Raw genomic sequence first — 20,049 nt, 5'->3', positions numbered from 1 at the left:
GTAGCAGATGGGCTTAAGGGAGAAATAAACCTATATATATATTTCTAAAACAGCAACAGAATTAGATAGTCCCTAAACTAGAACTTACACAAGCATAACATTGACATGGAAGACACTTTTTTTCTAGTGTGTGCTGTACTCTATTCCTCTCCAGGACGCATGGGGATGAAATCCTGGGTGCATTACGAGTTGTTATCTCCAGTTCTTCCTCAAGCCTTCCCCCAAGCTTGGAGGCATTGTAAGTTGTTAGCTTATAGGAAACCTTGAGACAGAATAGATCAAGGACTGGAGTGTCAGCAAGCACTCAATGAGCGAGTTGTCGAAGACGTGTTGGGTGTGGATTTCTGCCCAATAACTTTTCTCCTCTTCTCTGGCACTCTTTTTTTTTTTAATTTTTAAAATTAATCACACCCATATAATTCTATAATAAAACATTTTTAGAGAGGCCAGTTCTAGAAAAAAAGAACTAAAGAAACATTTTTGGCAACCACTGTACCTTTGTTTTCTCTTCCCATTAAAGCATATCACAAGTAGAAGATTCAAGGTATTGCAGTAGATATATTATTGGAGTTTCTCTCAAATTAAATAAAAATGTGTTGACCTGAAAAGAACTGAAACCAACTTGGCAGCTCAAAAGCAGGCCACAACGCCCACTCCTGTCTCCAACGTCACGCCTTTTACCCATTTTCCTCTTCTCCAAAATTCTAAGCTGCTCGCACAGCCCAGGTTGTTCCTGGGGAGGAGTTTGTGCGGTCCTGGTGTGGGAGTGCCCGGGGTGCTCATGTGTGGTTTGGAGGAGAGGGAAGGCATGAGGAAGAACTGGAGATAATGAGCTAAAAATAGTGTACGCCACCTCCGGCCTCTGCCTTCAGAGCGGACCACTACTTCCCTTCCACAGCGAAGCCACGCTGCCCTGACAGCCTGAGGAGAGACAGCCTGGCTTTCCTTTGGAAAACTACGTTTCCTCTGTGGGAGAGATGACTGTCAATCATGGTGCCTTCCCCTATCCTGGCCAAGGTGAGGTTGGCTACCTAACTGAAGCTAGGCCTATCAGATGCTCTGGACCTGGAATTTTGATGTTGAGAGAAATGACACAATCACTGAAAATTGTTCTAAGTAATTTACTCTGGTAGCAATGGCCTAAAGCAGGGGTCAGCAAACTCATTAGTCAACAGAGCCAAATATCAACAGTTCAGTGATTGAAATTTCTTTTGAGAGCCAAATTTTTTAAACTTAAACTATATAGGTAGGTACATTGTTATTAACTTAATTAGGGTACTCCTAAGGCTTAGGAAGAGCCACACTCAAGGGGCCAAAGAGCCGCATGTGGCTTGTGAGCCGCATTTTGCCGACCACGGGGCCCTAAAGAAACTGAGTTATTCTTAATAACTGAATTCTTAAAGTTTCCCTTGAACGCTTATACAGCAGATTCTCAGCTTCCCCTTCTGTTCTGTGCGAACCTAATTCATTTGTTTGCTTGAGGTATTCAGACTCAGCTTCTGTTATCCTTTGCAGAATTTAGCTTCTCAGATGCTGCAGGTTCCAATAGGCAATGCTAAAGGTCAGAATTTGGGAGGTGGAGAGAGTCATTTGGGGTCAAACATTTACTAAGGCACCAAACTCAGTTTTTCCTAAGCCACTCAAGTCCCAAATGTTGGCTTTACGGCATCCCACACAAGCCTGGGAAGGCAAAGCAGCCCCTGAGTCCATTTTCCCGGGGTAAATTTGGCTGAAACACCAGATTCTCTAGTTCAGCCAATGTAATTCAAATAAGCCCCACAAATTCTAGAAAAATGCCAGCGGTGTTGGTCTAGGTGGGTGAATTTAAATGGGTCTTGTAAGAGGCTGCGCCTGAGCCGAATTATATAATTAAATGACAGATGATAATGGAAAAGCTGCCACTGCAGTTAGGTCAATCGGCATTTACGAAATCACTGCGTGGGAACCCTTTCAAACCACAACCTTCCATTAGGAGCCTACATTTCCCAGAAAATCCTCATTCCTTCATTTAGGCAGCAATTTTAAAGTCAGCTGGAACCACTCATTCAGCACGACAGCAACTGAAAAAGAACCAGGCTGGATTTTACTTTCCTGTAAGCAGCAGCTCCTCTTCATGGCATTTTGTAACCCTAAGATGTCACACTCCTTTGAAGTTATTTTCAGCTTTGGTTTGAAAAGCAATAGGAATCAGCAATAAGCAGCCTTCTCCTCAAGGAGCTGAGGGAGTCAGAGGGGGTTGGAGACAGAGGTGCATAGTTCCTTAAACATTTACCATTTACCTCAACCTGTTGACATTTCTTTTTCTTCTTTTATTGTATATTTTTGCTGTGGGTGCCATTCCAGCATCCTAATGCGGACGAACGTCTATAGATTGTTTTATTCAATAACCTTTGTTGGATGCGTAGCTATGAAGTGCCAGGCACCACACCCTGTACCGGAAAACTAGGCAGGCAGGCATGGTGCTTGCCTGCAAGGAGCTGCTATTGTAATGGAGGGAGAAACAAACACCAGGATTTCAGATCTGCTGGACCCACTAAGATAGCCTGTGGGTCTAACGAATGGGAGAAAGGGATTCTGATGTCCTTACTTTCCAGGTGGAAATGGTTGTGTGAAGTAGCAATTAGTTAGAGTCAGCAAACTCATTAGTCAACAGAGCCTAATATCAACAGTACAACGATTGAAATTTCTTTTGAGAGCCACATTTTTTAAACTTAAACTATATAGGTAGGTACATTGTTATTAACTTAATTAGGGTACTCCTAAGGCTTAGGAAGAGCCACACTCAAGGGGCCAAAGAGCCGCATGTGGCTCGCGAGCTGCAGTTTGCCGACCACGGATTAGACAAACACTTCAGTCAAGGAAATTCAAAGCTTTATATGCCCATGACTGTTTTGTAACTGCCAATTTGAACTTCCTAATCCCTTCACCTTTTGCACCCAGCCCTCCAACACCCCTCCATCTGGCAACCATCAGTTTTTTCTCTATAGCTATTAATTTGTTTCTGTGTTGCTTGTTTGTTTATTGTTTTTTAGATTCCACATATAAGTGAAATCATGTGGTATTTGTTTTTCTTTGTCTTAGTATCATGCCCTATAGGTCGATTCATGTTGTTGCAAATGGTAAGATTTTATTCTTTTTTATAGCTAAGTAATATTTCATCATATGTAATATGCAAATCGACTGAATGGCGGAACGACCGGTCGCTATGACGCGCACTGACCACCAGGGAGCAGATGCTCAATGCAGGAGCTGCTCCCCACAGGGGGAGCACTGCTCAGCCAGAAGCCAGGCTCACTCTGCATTTCCTGGACTTATATGTCTATTTTCTTCATCAGGTTAGGAAAGTTTTTAGTCATTATTTCTTCAAGTAGGTTTTGAATTCCTTGCTGTTTCTCATCTTCTGGTACTCCTATGATGAGACTGTTGTTATGCTTGATGTTGTCCCAGAGGTTCCTTAAAATATCCTCATTTTTTTCTAATTCTTTTCTCTTTTCACTGATTCAATTGGGGGTTTTCTCCTACCTTGTCTTCCAAGTTATGGATTGATTCTCTGCTTCATCAATCTGTTGTCGATACCATCTAATGTATTCTTTTTTGTTGTTGTTAATCCTCACAAAAGGATATTTTTTCCATAGCTTTTTATTTTATTTTTTAAATATGTATTTGTATTGATTTCAGAGAGGAAGGGAGAGGGAGAGAGAGATAGAGAGAATCTTGATTGGGTGCCTCCTGCACACCCCCACTGGGGATCAAGCCCACAACTCAGGCATGTGCCCTGACCAGGCAATCGAACCATGACCTCCTGGTTCATAGGTTGATGCTCAACTACTGAGCTACTCCAGTTGGGCTCCATTGCTTTTTAGAGAGAGTAGAAGGGAGCGGGGGGGGAAGAGAGAAAGAGTGAAACATTGATGTGAGTGAGACACATCGGTAGGTTGTCTCCTGCACCCACCCCAACCAGGAATCAAACCTGCAACCCAGGTATATGACCTGGGCCAGAATTGAACCCTCAACCACTCAGGTGCTAGGGCCAATACTCCAACCACTAAGAAACTCTGGCCATCTAACGTATTTTTCATTTCTCACTGGTTCTTTTTTTACAGTTTCTATGTCACTTTTCATGTTTACTATCTCTTTGTTGAAATTCCGAGTTGATCTGTTCTTCTAAGTTCATTGAGTATCCTTATAATCAGTGTTTTGAACTCTGTAGCTGAAAGATTGTTTGCCTCCATTTCATTTAGTGTTTTCTGGAGGTTTTCCCCTTTCTTTCATTTGGGACATGTTTCTTTGTCTCTTTATTTTTGGCTGCCTCCCTGTATTGTATTAGATAGATCTGCTACATCTCACAGTCTTGGCAGTGTAATCTTATGAAGTAAGTATCCTTTGGGGCCCAATGGTGCAATCTTCCTGGTCACCCAGCTGCTCCAGGGGTGTCTCTTGTTTGGGTGGTATGTGCCCTCCTGTTATTGTTGAGCCTCGTTTGCTGTTGGCGCATCAGTGGGTGGGATGGATGCTCAGTCTGACTGGTGGAAGGCTGGCCTTGACTACAGGAGATGAACTGTTGTGCTGGGTCTGACCCCATGGAGCAGGGTTCGTTGTAGCGGGGCTCTGGTGCCTGCTGAGTCCACACTTTGGGTGTGTCATTTGTGAAGCTAAGTGGGTGGTGCTCTGTTGTGGTCTGAAGCCAGCAACTACGTGTGTTGGCCACTTGGGAAGGTCTCAAGTGCCAATCAAAGTCAGCCACTGCCTGTGCTCAGCTCAGACCCAGTTGGCAGGAGCTACAAAATGATCTGCAATTGAGCTACCTGTGCTGGGCTTGGAGGTGCCTGGGAGAAGCTATGCTGCAACCTAGACCAGGTGCCACTAGTGCCAGGCTTGGGCTGCTTAAAAAGGGGTACAGGACACATCGAGGCCAGCTACTGCTTGTTAGGGGTTGGTGGACATTGGAGAGATTTTTAGGAAAGTTCAAAGCACAGGCTGAGGCCAGCCACTTATGAGGAACAGCCACTAAAAGAAGTTCAGGACGGCGCATAAGTTGAAAAGGGCAGGTTCTCAGGGAATCACTATGGTGGGGTGAGCAGTGTTAGCCAGGGTAATGGAGACTCAGAATTGGTGCCTGCCTGCACCTGCAGCCTGAGAAAGGGGAGAGGTCACCAAAGGCACAATGGTACCTGCCAGCCCTCTGTCCTAGACAGAGCTGCCCCTCCAGCCCTCACCCTGAAGTCAGACAATTCAGTGCCTACCGTATGACCCTGCCACTTTTAGAGCTACTGCGCCTTTGTTGGAGCTTAGGGTAAGTGTGAGCAAGTGAGTCTGTGCTCAGCCCTTTAATAGGACATCTGGGTCTAAAGCAGCCTTCCACCTAACCCAGAGGGAATGCCTACTGATTTCACAGCCAGATGTTATGGGGACTCCTCTTCCTGGCACCGGAGCCCTGGGCTGTGCAGCCTGGTATGGAGCTGGAACCCCTCACTCCTCAGGGGCACCTCCATAGCCAACACATTCCTCCCGATTCTCAACCACCACACATGAGGGTGGGACCAGCCTGCTTTGCATCTCCACCCCTTCTGCCCACCTTGATGTGGCTTCTTCTTTATATCCTTAGTTATAGTTCTGTTCAGCTTGTCTTCAGGTTGTTCTCAAGGGTGATTGTTCTAAAATTTAGTTGTAATTTTAATGTAGTTGTGGGAGGAGGCGAGCACCACATTATGTACTTCGCCATCTTGACCGGAAGTGGGTAGGTGCTATTATTATAACCGTTTCATAGATGAGGAAATTGAGGTCCCAGCAGGTAAACTGTTTGCCCAACAATACACAGCTACTTAGAGGTGGAGCCAGTGCTTGAAACTAGGGCTGTCTGCCTGCAGAACCCTCTTTTCTGCTCACTGTTCTAATTAGGAGAACAGATTATTAGACTCAGATCACAGTCCGCTATTTTATGCGAGAGGGAGCACAGGCCCTAGCAGATTAAGGATCTGCTGAAAGACACAGTATGCCTCCACCATCAGAGTGAGGCCTGTCTCTACATTGCCTCTCCCAGCTGGAGAAAAGCTAGAATGAGTCTCGGCTTTTGCCTGTCAATTTACAGAGAAATATATATATTTTTTTGAGAGTTTGAGTTGAGAATACCCGTGCCATTTAAAGTGTAATATTGACAGACTCATACCCAAGGACTCAATTACAAGGCTCTCTGTTCAATTACAAGAAACATTTCTAAACAATTGTAAACGAGCCATATTCCAGTAGGAGTCTCCAATTCCACCTGGATCTGATCTGATAAGAGCAAACCTGAAGAACAATTATCTGTTTCATAATAGTGTGTTTATCTCAAGCTTTCAGGGGAGTCATCTTTGAAAAACTCATAAGGAGAAACTTAACTTGCAATAAACTGATGGTGAGGCGGCAGGTTTTATTACTTTTATTGTTTTGGCTGTTTTTCCTCCTTTATTTTTTTTCTCTTTTAAGAGCTCAATAAAACACGCTGAATGTTAACAATCCATTAGTTCTAAAGGAAACAATTTTAGCTCCCAGAAAATTCATTTTAACTCCCAAATTTGAACCTGTAAACACAAAAGCATTTTGTCTTGTAAAAAGGTTTAGCAGTTGTTTCCACAAGATTACCTGCCTTGATCTGCAGCACCTGTGCTTCTAAAAAATGCCGGACATTATCTGTTTTTTTTACCATTTGTTCAGGAAGCTATGCTTGGACTAATGTTATTTATCCAGCTGGGTATGCTGATGAGAACAGGGAAGATCAAAGCAATTGCGGATTCATAACATCTCAGATCTGTCCTGATAATCAATCAAGCCTGACACACATGCCTGCTTCTACATCCTTTTAGAGCAGTGGTTCTCAACCTTCTGGCCCTTTAAATACAGCTCCTCATGTTGTGACCCAACCATAAAATTATTTTTGTTGCTACTTCATAATTGTAATGTTGCTACTGTTATGAATCGTAATGTAAATATCTGATATGCAGGATGGTCTTAGGCGACTCCTGTGAAAGGGTTGTTCGACCGCCAAAGGGGTCGTGACCCGCAGGTTGAGAACCGCTGTTTTAGAGTTCTGATAAACTGGAAGGCAGTGCTAGCTGTACTGGCCATAAGACACTCCCAGGATTCCTATGCCCTCTTTTTACATTATTCTGTAGTTCTACGTAGTTTTCCGCATGGTGGACACACAATAAGCACAAGATGAAAACCCTAACATGCGATTTGCAGCAATAGGACCCTTAGGGTTGTTAAAACAACAAGTAAAACGGGATGTGTCAGGAGGCCTGAGGAACTGTGCATGCCGCCTCCAGGCGGGCCTACTTTCGCCCTCTCTGCAGGGAAGAAGGCTGGGCTCACCCCGTTTCCGCCCCCTCCTCCTGCACTCACCCTAACAGCTGGAAGGCAGTGGCACGCACAGGAACAGCCACTCACTAGGGGAAAGGCCCTTGCATATGGGTGTTTAACTTTAGGTGCGCAGCGAAAGCATGAGGGCTGTGGAGGGGAGGGACAAAACAGGAAGAGGAAAAATACAAAATGGTTTGGCAAGAGAAAAAAATTGAAAAAGAGTGGGAAAAAAGAAATTAAAAAAGCCCAAACCACAGGCTGTATTTTACCTGAGACGCAAGAAACAAAAAGGAAGCAATTTAAACCAGAATGATGCCTGGTAGGGCTGGAGAGGGGAGAAGACATGCCACCCGCACCCGACCCGAGCCATGGGCGGCAGGAGGGGTTGCTCTCTCATGACACTGGGCCTCACCTCCTTGCTTGGGAAGGAGCTGGCAAAAGAAGGGGGAGGGGAGAGGCTGCAGAGAACCTGCCGCCATGCTCTTCTCGCTCAGAGAACTGTAAAGGCTGACGGCTGCACTCAGTCAGGGTTAAGTCGGTGAGATGGAGATGCTGTTCTTATGCAACCCAAATGAAAAGTGATTCTGCCAGCGCTTTCCCCTACAAGGCAATGCGTGGTACAGACGCCTCGGAGCTGCCCCGCAGTTTGGAAGTGTTATGAATTCAGGGAGGCAGGCAATGTGAAAGTCTAGTTCGTTGCTAATCCTGTCTTCCGGGGACGTGAGGCCTGCGGGTTCAGCAGGCCGGGCTCCACAGCTGGGGTTCTGTAAGGACAGTGGACTCGCTTGCTCGTCTCAGTGCAGTAACTCCTCACACAGGTGGGCACCCTAGCTGCAGTCTATATTTAAGGCAGCCGCTTTTTCTTAGGAACTCCAAAGGTTTCCTGCAACGTGAGTTTGCATACACCTTACCACCAGGGACTTGGGCTGAATGGAACATTCCTTTGTTCCAAGAGAGTTTGGCAATCTGAGTTCGTGCCAGTTTAATTATTTTAGAAAATGTACAGGTCCGGTTCTGGTTTGGACAGACTTACCACATGACTTCTTTTCTCTGAAGGTCAGTGTCACCTGTGCTTGATGTGATGTGACGAGAAGGGTGGGTTTACCTCTGTCGTTGTCCTGCCCCAAACCCATAATCTCTGTAAAAACACGAGGAAAAATCAGACAAGCCCAAATTAAAAACATTTTATAAATGACCTGACCAGTATTTCTTAAACTGTCAAGGTCATCCAAAACAGGAACGTGTAGACCAGCCGTGGGCAAACTACGGCCCGCGGGCCTTGAAATGAATAAAACTAAAAAAAAAAAAAGACCGTACCCTCTTATGTAATGATGTTTACTTTGACTTTATATTAGTTCACACAAACACTCCATCCATGCTTTTGTTCCGGCCCTCCGGTCCAGTTTAAGAACCCATTGTGGTCCTCGAGTCAAAAAGTTTGCCCACCCCTGGTGTAGACCCTGTCACAGCCTAGAGAAGCCTAGGGAGACTGGCATCGGATGGGACCCTGGAACAGAAAGGCCCTGAGGTCAGAACCAAGGAAGCCTGAGTAAGGACGGGCGTAGGTGAACAGTAATGTGCCATTTTTGTAAGACATCACCAATAGGGGATACATGGGAACTCTGTGCTGTTTCACAACTCTTTTTAAAAAATCTAAAACTATTCTAAAATTAGGTGTTGCCCTAACCGGTTTGGCTCAGTGGATAGAGTGTCAGCCTGCGGACTGAAGGGTCCCGGGTTCGATTCCAGTCAAGGGCATGTACCTTGGTTGCAGGCACATCCCCAGTAGGGGGTGTGCAAGAGGCAGCTGATCGATGTTTCTCTCTCATTGATATTTCTAACTCTCTATCCCTCTCCCTTCCTCTCTGTAAAAAATCAATAAAATATTTTTTAAAAAAATAAAATAAAATTAGGTGTTTATTATAAAGCAAATGTTAGTTTGGTTCATGGTTCTGTAAAAACCACTCACTTGAGTTTCCTTCAGGTTTCTATTTATGGTTTCTATCCAGCCAGGATGCTGGGAAATAAAGGAGTTTTGAGTATTGAAACCAATCAATTGTTGACCAATGTCACCCCAATCAATTTAATAAAAATTAAAATGAAAAAGAGAGCCTATGCATTTAAGTAGACATTTTGGAGAGAGGAAAGCAATGGTTCTAAGCAATGGTTTCATAGGGGTGGAACGTCCAAAAAAGGATGCAGTTGGTTAGGGATAGAGAATGGCTCCACTGGTCCTCAAGGCACTCCAGTGACACAAGGTCAGCCAGTCAGGATTAGCACCGTAGTCTTAAATCCTGATTCCTAAGGTCGTGACTTCCCTGAGTCCATCAAGGATGACGTGACTTCTTATCGCAGGTACGTGTGATACAGTCAGTGTGGGAGTGAGTCCTGGAGTCCAGGATAACAGGGGACTGCAGCCAGCCTCAAAAAGATGACCTGTACCTTGCTTTTTGACCTTTAATAACCCGAGACATTCCTGCCAGCTGTTTAACCAAGCTCTGCAGCTGCTGTAATGACACTATGACAGACTTTGGACTCATAAAGTCCTGAGTTCAAGTCCTCACTTCCAAGCTTGCCACTTCTCGGCTGTGTGGCCCAGGTCAGGCTACTACTTGATCTCATTGATCTCCAGGTTTTCCATCGGGAACAATAATCCTGCTTTGAAGGATTGCTGGGAGGATTAGCTACATGGAGGCTGTGAGAGCCCCTTCCCCAGTGTCTGGAATGTAGCAGGTGCTGAGCAGATATTCTCTCCCCTCCCCTCCTCCTTCCTTTCTCACAGAACCAGGACAGCGGGGACAGGCACAGCCTGGGTAGCTCAGCCCCTCTCACAAACGGTTCTCTCTGTTCTCATGAGATTAGCATTTCTAATAGGATCACAAATTCTGCTAATTCATAGATCATTAATCCTGCATTGTGCAAATAACCTCTTCTGCTTTGTGCAGAATCAGAAGCACTTAATGTTCTTTTAGGGTATATATCTATTATTGTTTGTTGTTATTCAGTGGAAAGGCCCAATTTTATCCCACCAGAAACTGTCTGAGCAGCTCTCTTGCTGGACATGGAAGGTTAACGGAGGCCAGGACCTGTGAGAAGTGGGACACCTACAGAGGATTTTTTAAAATAAGACAGGAACTGTCTGCTAAAGAGGATGCCTTGCAAAAGATGCCACTGAATCTTCGCTGGAATTGTGGGAATGAATACTTAGGAAGCAAGGTGCCTGAGGAGGCTAAGAGTGGTGGGGAAAAGGAAGCAAAAAGTAAAAAAACAAAAGGCAAAGCACCCAGGCAGGGTGAACAGGAAGAGAAGCCTCAATACAGAGACCATCTGAGGATGAAAATGCTGAAGAAAGTTCCAATCCAAAACCCGGGCAGGGGACTCAGGCACACGGGCCATTCGAATTTCTGAATGGCAGCACCTACACGGTAAATGTGTCTGCGTTAGACTAAGCGTGTCAGTGTGTGTGTTACAGCTGGCCTTGTCCCAGCAGTGTGCCTGCTGGACCGTAGTTTACATCTGACTGATATAAACAAAAGCTTCTGCCTGTCAACCAAACCAGCATTGAAGTCAACAACCAACCGTCATTCACAGTCTGCATTACAACATGACAGTGACAGCTGTCAAGCAAGCCATCATTTAGACGAAATAGGATTTTGAGGAATTCCATAGAGATGTTTATATGTTTGACCCTCAGGGTCTTCTGAGCCATTGGGTGGTGGTGGAGGGGGAGACATAGATTTTAATGATTTTACTGCTATCATTTTGCATTATTATTAAAATTGTATTATTTTAGAAAAGTTTTTAATCAAATACTCATGTTTATGGTGAAAAATTTTGACAGTGAGGACCAGCTAAATCAGTGGTTTTCAACCTTCTTAATGCCGTGACCCCTTAATACAGTTTCTCATGTTGTGGTGACCCCCCCTTTTCACTGTTACAAATTGAACATAATTAAAGCATAGTGATTAATCACAAAAACAATATGTAATTATATATGTGTTTTCCAATGGTCTTAGGTGACCCCTGTGAAAGGGTCGTTCGACTCCCAAAGGGGTCGCGACCCACAGGTTGAGAAATGCTGAGCTAAATAAATAAATATCACCCATTATGTCATTAACCAATGATAATTTGATCTTTGCTATTTCTTTTTACTTTTGAAGTTCTACTTATATCTTTTCAATATAAAAGTTTAATAAAAATGTGAAAAAGAAGAAAAAAGCTTCCACAAGTATTCTACCTTTAAAAAACTTTGGTATATATTTTTTCAGGTACTTTACCCATCTCTATGAATAATATTCTTTCTTTAACATGGTTGCAAGCAAACTATATATATATCCCATTTAGTATCATGACATTTTTACCTGACATTACCACAAGTTTTTTCAGGGTTACAAGGTTTCTCTTCAAAAATCTTTATTTCTAGGGTACCCTAATATCACATTGTAGCTATACTGTTGCTTATATTTAACTATTCCCCTATAATTGGGATTTAGGTTGTTTCTAGATTTTTGTTATTAGAAATACCATGGTATCAAGGTACTACTACCATAAAAAAATTTAAAGATCTTGGAAAAGGTATGATTTTGTTACAAGTTGTTTCTATTTATCAGACATTTACTGGGTGCCTGGTATGTGCAGGTGCCAGGAGACCAAAATGAATAAGATATAGTCCTATACTCAGCTCTTATACTCAGGAGCTACAATGGAGACAGGATACAGAGGACAGAGATGCGTATGTGACATATCTTAATGCACCTTGAGAAGTACAATAGTAGAAGTAAATGCCAGGTTCTATGAGCTAATGTATAAAAATTACTTGCTCCCTACCTGGCACATAGTAAGTGCTCAATAATAAATTGACAATGACAATGATGATTGCAGCCATCGAGTTTCTGATAGAATCGTTTAACTGCTGGCTTCCATGATTCACATTTACAAATAAATAAATAAAATCAAGAGAGCAACAAAAAGCACTCCTTGAATTATAAAAATCAATGATAACCTATACATGCCCATTCTATGATAGCAGAGAGCAAAGATTATCAAGTTCCTTCTACTTGCCAACATAAAATTCTTCACGGAACAAAAATTCCTTCCATAGAGATGACATGATGTCATCCTAGCTTAAATGCTGTCTGATGGGATGACTTGACTCTCCTGAATGACGTGGGTCAGGGAGAGCTACTTTCAGATGAGAGGTAGATCAATTTTGTTGTAATTCTAGTTCTTTTAAAAAAAAATTATATATATATATTAATATAATCTAATGTAATATAAAACTTTGGTGGATCAAGGAAGATATAGGAACTCTAAAATTTTCCATTGGTACAGTGTGTTGCTTGTCATTCCCGATTCCCATCACTGCCTTTAGCAGCCAGGTCTGCAGACCTGAACAGTGGTTAATGTTTAAAAAGGTTCAGCATGTTCTGGTTAACAGCCCTGACCATTTCCTCTTCCTGATGGTGCTGCTCTGATTGCAGGACTCAGGTAAGGCCTTTCGCTACACGAGAATACATCAGAAATGATGCTTAAGTGAGATTCCAATTGCTTAAAGATAAAGAGCCTACAACCTTAAGGAAAAACCTGAACTGGTTTTACTGTAGTACCTGGCAGTAATCCACAGCTACTACTGAAGTATACATAAGGATTTCAGAGGGGAAATGAAGGGAATGCTGCCTTGAACTGGATTTAAATAAGCTGAATATGCATTCTTTGGTGAGAACTCCATCAGGGCACTGCTGGCATTGGCTCACTTCTGGACAGTAGTGGACAGAATTATATGGTCTGCTCGTCAAATCCAGAATATAAAGTGCTTTCCAGCCACCCAACGATCCTGCATTTCCTTTATGCATTTCATTCTCATCACCGGCCCCCCCTCCCACCCGCACAATGTTCCAGGAGGTCAGCGCAATGCAGCTGCCTACATTTCCCCCAAATAATATGCCCAGTCCTCTTCCCAATCCAATTAGCTCTGCTTTCTTCAAACTTGACTCAGCATTTCCCCGAGAAGCTTTCCCTGATTACCCTGTCATTCCTTATCATTGCAAACCCTCAGCGGCTCTTTGTCAGTAGGTCTGCTCTCTAACTATCGCTGGGTGTTTATTTGCTCTCTAACTATAGCTGCGCATTGGGCTAGGTCCCAGAGCTGCAGGATGAGTAAATCCCAGTCACTGCCCTCATGGAGGTCACAGTCCACATGCACAGACAAACAATCTCATAAAATGTGATGATAAGGGCAGTGACTGAGATAGGCATGCGGAAGCGCAAAGACATTCATCCTAGGGAGTCAGAAGCTTCCTGGAAAAACTGACACCAGAATGGAGACTTCTGGGAGGAGAGGATGTGCGGGTAGAGGGAGGGAGGGGGAGGCGCAGAAGGTGTGAGCAGTAGGTGGCGGAGGCCGGGAACATATATGATGTCCCGTGTGCCATGTTGTGCCCGGATACATTAGTCATCTTCCACTTGCTGATGAGAAGTCTCTGAATTGTTTCCTACAATTGAATTACAATCTCTTCCAGGGAATCATATTTTCTATTTATTTCTCCTTCTTCCTTGTGGGCCTGTTAGAGTTCCTACTATTTCCCAAAGAGTGGGTCCACCATCCTGGGAAACACCACCAACTCACTGGCCACCTCCTGGCCACTCGGTCCAGCCCTGCTCACAAGGCTCTGTGTGGCCATGGAAAGATGGGCCACGCTCTCAGCGGGAAGCTGAGACCTAGGAGGGTGTGCATGGCTTTGACTCCACGCAGGCACACGCTGCCTCAATGGAGGGGCCATCCAACCCACTGACTGGGGAGCTCCATGGTCCCCATCAAATACCATCTCTCTGCTGTTTCCTCTTCTTAGTCTTTGTGATGATGACTTACGTCTTATGTTCAAAAAGTTCTACACAATATTTCTACACAAGATTTCATTAGGTAATAAAAAATGACACTGAGCAAGTGCAGAATGCAAGTTCTAATCATCCTACAGAAACAGAAAATAATCATGTAAAAAATTAAACCCTTTTTTATTGATGTTGCTACCTCAAAAGTTGCAAATGCCGAACCCTTGATTCATCTGATTTTATTTAAAGGTAGATATACTCAGTGGGCAAACAGGCCAGGGTCTTACAAACCTCTGAGAGCTTTGTTGAGTCTCTCAGACCAAGAAGGAGGCGAGGGATGTGTTCACTGTTTCCGGCCTCGCATTTGGCCCCTGGGTAAACAGACCTCCACATTCTGAGGCTGCCAAATCGCCGTCTTTCATGGATGATTAAATCCCAACCCCTTCTCCCACTGCCTGGGGTCAGGGGTGGAGGGAGAGAGGTAGAACATCAACAGCAGGATAAACTCATCCCCCCAAAAAAGACTAGAAAAAGGCACTAAGCAAGTTTTACAGGCTCTGCTGCTTCAAAGCTGTCATTTCAAGATTACGGCTTTAGAATAACGAGAGGCAGCTGTCCACCTGAGCCCTCCTTAATGGAAACGGCAGGATCTAGCTTGCCTCCGGAAAGAAGAAAGAGAAATCCCGGAGCACAGAGCCAGGTGGGGAATTGCGGTCACTGAGCACAGAGCTTTCGGAACTGCCAAATGGTCGGGGGAAGCCTTTGTTTCTGATGGCCCAGCAGCAGGGCCGAAATCATATTTAGTGTGAAATGAAACTAATGGCTGTTTTACATCCCCCAACCAGAGTTTTCAAACCCTGGGGATATCCCACAAGTCAAACACTCCATGGATGAGATAGTTAAATGAAAGCCACTTCCAAACCCAAGGCCTAGTCACTGAGGTGGGAGAAAGGTGAGCCATATTTCCTAATCGGGTTAAACTCCACACACAGTTCCCAGATCAAGTAATCCAGTTCAAACACATTAGAAGAACTTGTACTTGAACACTTTGGGAAAGCAAATGATACTTCCAAATTGCCTGTGTTCCAGGCCTCAGTGTCCTTATTAGTGTATTAGAGATAGTAATGTCCAATTCAAAAGGGTAGTCATAAGGATTTCACAAGATACAGTTCTCAAGTCCTGCGGAGCAGGCACCTAAAGCTGATTTGCTTCCTCCTTTTCTCCCACTATTCTGACTTCTACTGTTTTTGCCATCTTGGAAGTTGATTACATGACCAACTTGGGGTGCTTCTTTATTCACGTTTTTCTCTCCTGGAAGGATCTGCGACCTTGTCTGATGCACTTCCTGCAGAGGACTACACATAGTAGGTAGACAGTAGGTGCTCAGTGGGTACATGTTTTTAGACCTGCCAGAAAGTGCTTCACTGTTGTCTGATTTTCCTCCCTCTCAGTCACACACAAAGGATGGTGGGGACCCATAAAATGCCTTTCAATACTTCTATGGCCTTTCTCTACCTTTAAAGATAACCGGCCAACAGGAATGAAATTAGGAGAAAAGCATGTAACAAATGCTGCTGTAATTAAAGGACAATGCCTGTTTTTCCCAAGCAGGACAGCATTACTGGAAAAATGACCTTCTAGCTCTTTAAGTACAGCCCCACCAAAATGTAAGATCAAAGCAAGGATCCGGCCAAGAGGGCATTTTACAGATAACTTCATAACTGAACCCAGCTCTCTAACCGGTTGCGAAACACCAGCACCCTTGCTGCCTTATTGATATCATCAACCATCAGGCAGGGAATGTTTGGGGAGGCTTGGACTTCCAATCATAGATGACATCTATAAAAACTACAGAAGGTCATTCAAGATTACCAAGTCTTTCATTTCCCAGATGAGTGTGCTGAAACCAGAGATCACAAGGCTAGAGGGCGAGCCTGATGGAAAAACCTATGAGCAATGGTTTATAGTCCACTTCATTTATTCAAAAATTGTTTCTTAAATGCCGAATGTGAGCATGACATGGTCCTAATACTCAGGGATCATAGTATAAGAAAGGATGAGAGGCAAGAGAAATCTTCAGTTCTAGGGTGATGTAAAGGGGACTAGGAATGCCAGGCAAGGAGAGGGAGGCGCTCACTTTGGGATCAAAATTTAAAGAGACACCAGAAACTCAGCAATCAAGATCAAGCAGGTATTGGCATGACTGCTTTTTCCTTTTGGCTCAGGATCCAATATGGCTCAGCAGACATGGTTGTCAATCCTATCTTTATTTACCATGTTAACATTGTTCATTGTGGATTTTTTTGCATTAATTTTTATTGTTTAACATGTTACATTAAAATACTCTTCATCTTGATTACTGTGTGTTTTTGGTGCTCCTCTCTAAAATTCTGTGCCTTGGGCCCGGGCCTCACAGTGGTCTCATGGGAACCTCACAGAGGCCCTATGGGGGTGGGAGGAAAGGGAGGGGTACTTTGTGTGAGTTCCAGTAGAGGCACAAGGTTTTCAGATTCTGTCTCTAGAAGGCTTACAGGTTTTCAAGTGCCCCATAGGGCGGGGTAGGACCTTTTTAGCTACAACAGTTCTGCCTCAATAGGTTTTGCTTGCTAGCATTTTGTATAAGGGTTTGTTGTATTCCCAGTTTGGTAGAAAGGATCCTCAGGTCTAAACACTGTTTGGAAAACTCTTCCAGCAATGAGATAAGATTAGTTTCAAAGAGACAAGGCCCATCACGGGCATCATTCAACTCAAGAATAGGGGTTCAGGGGCAGAGAAAGCAGGTGCAGCAGGCAAGGCCTCAGGGCCTGAAGAGGATGGGACTGCACGTGGGCATTCCAGATGCTGGTTGGCCCAGCAAAGACAGAACGCGTGTCAGAGCTCAGCTGTTTGCTTTCCTTCCAAACTCCCCCTCTAGAGCTCTATTAGCAAACTCATTCAATAGACATATCTGCTCATTTTACTGGACCAAAAGGTTTGCATCCCCTTCTTTGTCCAACAGAGAGAGGGTCTAACTCTAAAAGAATATTGTTTTAAAGTTTGACTTATCATGACAGAAAGTCTTCTTTCCTTAGACAAGTGCTCAATAGAGGAAGAAGGGCAGAGCCGGAGAAAGAAAACATCTTAGAAATGATTCCTAAAACTGAGTTAAGTGTAATGCAGTCGGAGCTCTCTGAGGGAGGCCATATTGCACAACTCTAGGGAGTGACTTCTCATCGTAGTCTAGGTAAGTGGCACCCCCTGGAGTCAGCAATGCACAACCAGTTGACTACGCAGGAAAGCAACAGTTTATGACAGTCACCTAAATATCCCGTAGGAAATAATGGCTTGTCTCACTTTTGGCCAATTCATGCATCCTCATTCAAATGATCAGGCTCTCTCAGGTTTAACAGTCTGGCTCCTCACATTCTAAAATTTTCTCTAGCAAGAGCATTCAATATGTTTTTGAGGAGGAGCAATTTTCATTCTTTGGAATCTCTGAAATTCTTAGGGAAGAAGGAGGTGTGTGTATGCTTAGTGACAAATGATTAGGTGACAAGAAGTTGGGATGACAGTGAAAGTAATACTAAGAAAAATTTCAAGATTGCAGCCAACCTTATTATATTGGTTGGATTATATACAAAACAAATCTATTAAGACCAAGTTTGGGGGCAGAAGATACAAATTGGACTCTCATACACTCCTAGTAAGATGTAAGTTGGTATTTCTGATGGAGACTTGGTGGGGGTGGGGCGAGGTATATATTCAAAGTCTAATTTATATGCATATTAAAAAATTTAAAGCAGGTTTTAAAACTATGTCGAGAGTGACCCCACCAAAAATATATATGAATATAGGAAAAATAATTTGAGATTATATACATGTAAATGTTGGTTCTCTGGATAGTATGGTTATGGGTAATTTTTTCCAGCTTTATTGAGATATAATTAACATTGTATAAATTTAAGATATACGTTTTATTTATTTTTCTTTCTTTTAACTTTATTTTTATTGTTGACACCATTACAGATGTCCCCATGTCCCCTCCCCCTTTGCCCACCTCCACCCAACCCCCCACAGACACACCACTACTTCCCTCTGGCCATCACCATGCTGTTGTCTGTGTCTACAGGAAGACTGTCAACTGTTGGGGGGCGGGAGTTGGGGGACTGGATAAAAGAAGGTGAAGGGATGAAGAAGTACAGTGTTTTGCTTTGATACACATACATATTGAAAAATGATTACCGTCATAGCTTGAGCTAACACCTCTATCACATCACATAATTAACATTTTTTTTGTGGTGAAACAATTTCAGATTTACTCTCTGAGCAACTTTCAAATGATTACACAGTATTATGACTTACGAGAGTCCTGGTGCATGAAATTCATGCATGGGAGGGGGGGCGGGGGAGGTCCCTCAGCCTGGTCTGCACTCTCTCCAATCTGGGACCCCACAGGGGATGTCTGACTGCTGGTTTAGGCCCAATCTCTCTGGGCAGTCGGACATCCCTCTCACAGTCCGGGACTTCTAGATCCTAACTGTTTGCCTGCCTGCCTGCCTGCCTGCCTGATTGCCCCTCACCCCTCTGCCTGACTGCATGATCACTCCTAACTACCTCTGCCTGCCTGCCTGATCACCCCTAACTGCTCCCCTGCCTGCCTGATCATCCCTAACTGGTCCCCTTCTGGCCTGATCGTCCCTAACTGCCTCTGCCTCGGCCCTGCACCCAGGACCCAGGATTCCCTCCTCCAGTTGTCAACAGGCACCTGGGACCCAGGCCAGCTTCCCCTGGGACGACCCCAGCGGCAGGGGATCGTAGGCAGGCAGCTTCGTCCGGGCTGCAGCCACAGGCACTGGCATCCAGAACCACGGGGTGGGAGGCTTCTCTGTCTCCTAGGCCACAGCCACAGGCGCTGGCTCCTGGGACCATGGGGCGGGCAGCTTCACCTGGGCCCGGCTTTGTCAGGAAGGACATCTGGATGGTTGTCTGGTCTAATTAGCATATTACCCTTTTATTAGTATAGATAGTCACCATGCTATACATCAGATCTCCAGAACTTATAACTGGAAATTTATACCCTTTGACCAACATCTCCCTATTTCTCCCACCCGTCACCCCCCCCAGCCCCTAGTAACCACCAATGCACTCCTTCTTCTACTAGCTTTTTTAGATATCATATATAAATGATGTCATACAGTATTTGCCTTTACCTGATTTATGTCACTTAGCCTAATGCCCTCAAAGTCCATCCATGTCCTCACAAAGGGCAGGATTTCCTTCTTTCTCATGGCTGAATAATATCCCATTTTTTAATATAGGAATGATTTTTTTTCTAATTCTTTCCTTGTCTAATTTTTTTGAAAAAATTTACTGACACAATAAAAATTTTTTAGCACCTGCCACATGCTGGGGGTTGTTCCAGCTACAGCAGCAAACCTCAAGGCACTCAGATTCTAATGGAGGGATCTAGGCAACAAAGGAAATAAATACAATGTGTAGGAATATGGAGAAAAACAAAGTGGAGAAGGAGGTAAGAAATGCTAGGGGTGGAAAGCGGGGAGTGATTTGTAAATGTGTCAAAAAAGGCCTCATAGAAGGGTGTTGTTTAAGCAGACTAAAAAGAGGTGAGAGAGCCTCTGACATGTTTGTAGAGAAAGAGTTCCTCAAAGAATAACATGTGCAAAGGCCCTGAGGTGGAGGAAAGAGCAAGTGAAGGGTGGAGTAACAAGATCTGAAGTCAGAAAGGCAAGGGGGCCGATCGTGTGAGGCCTGAAGGCCTTTATAGAAGCTTTGCTGTTACTCTGAGTAAGATGGAAAGCCACTGGCCGATTCTGAGCAGAAGAGTTACATTATCTGGCACGTGTGTCAATGGTATCACTCTGGCTGCACTGGAAAAAGTCTCCA

At 44.1% G+C, this 20,049-nt stretch overlaps 1 protein-coding gene across 1 annotated transcript in view; it reads right to left on the bottom strand.

Annotated features, from left to right (window-relative positions):
- Positions 1 to 8,386: 8,386 nt before the first annotated feature.
- The window catches only part of POC1B (POC1 centriolar protein B), a 140,506-nt gene continuing 128,843 nt past the window's right edge, over positions 8,387 to 20,049 (bottom strand). Inside the window, exon 12 of the mRNA XM_036297164.1 lies at positions 8,387 to 8,476. Within this exon, the coding sequence (XP_036153057.1) occupies positions 8,402 to 8,476 (75 nt within the window). The 3' untranslated portion in view covers positions 8,387 to 8,401. The remainder of the gene's footprint in view (positions 8,477 to 20,049) is intronic.

Source organism: Myotis myotis, unplaced genomic scaffold (assembly GCF_014108235.1).
Source record: "Myotis myotis isolate mMyoMyo1 unplaced genomic scaffold, mMyoMyo1.p scaffold_m19_p_3, whole genome shotgun sequence".
NCBI lineage: Eukaryota > Metazoa > Chordata > Mammalia > Chiroptera > Vespertilionidae > Myotis > Myotis myotis.
The sequence above is the reverse complement of the archived record's forward strand: the minus strand, read 5'-3'. Positions and strand labels throughout refer to the sequence as shown.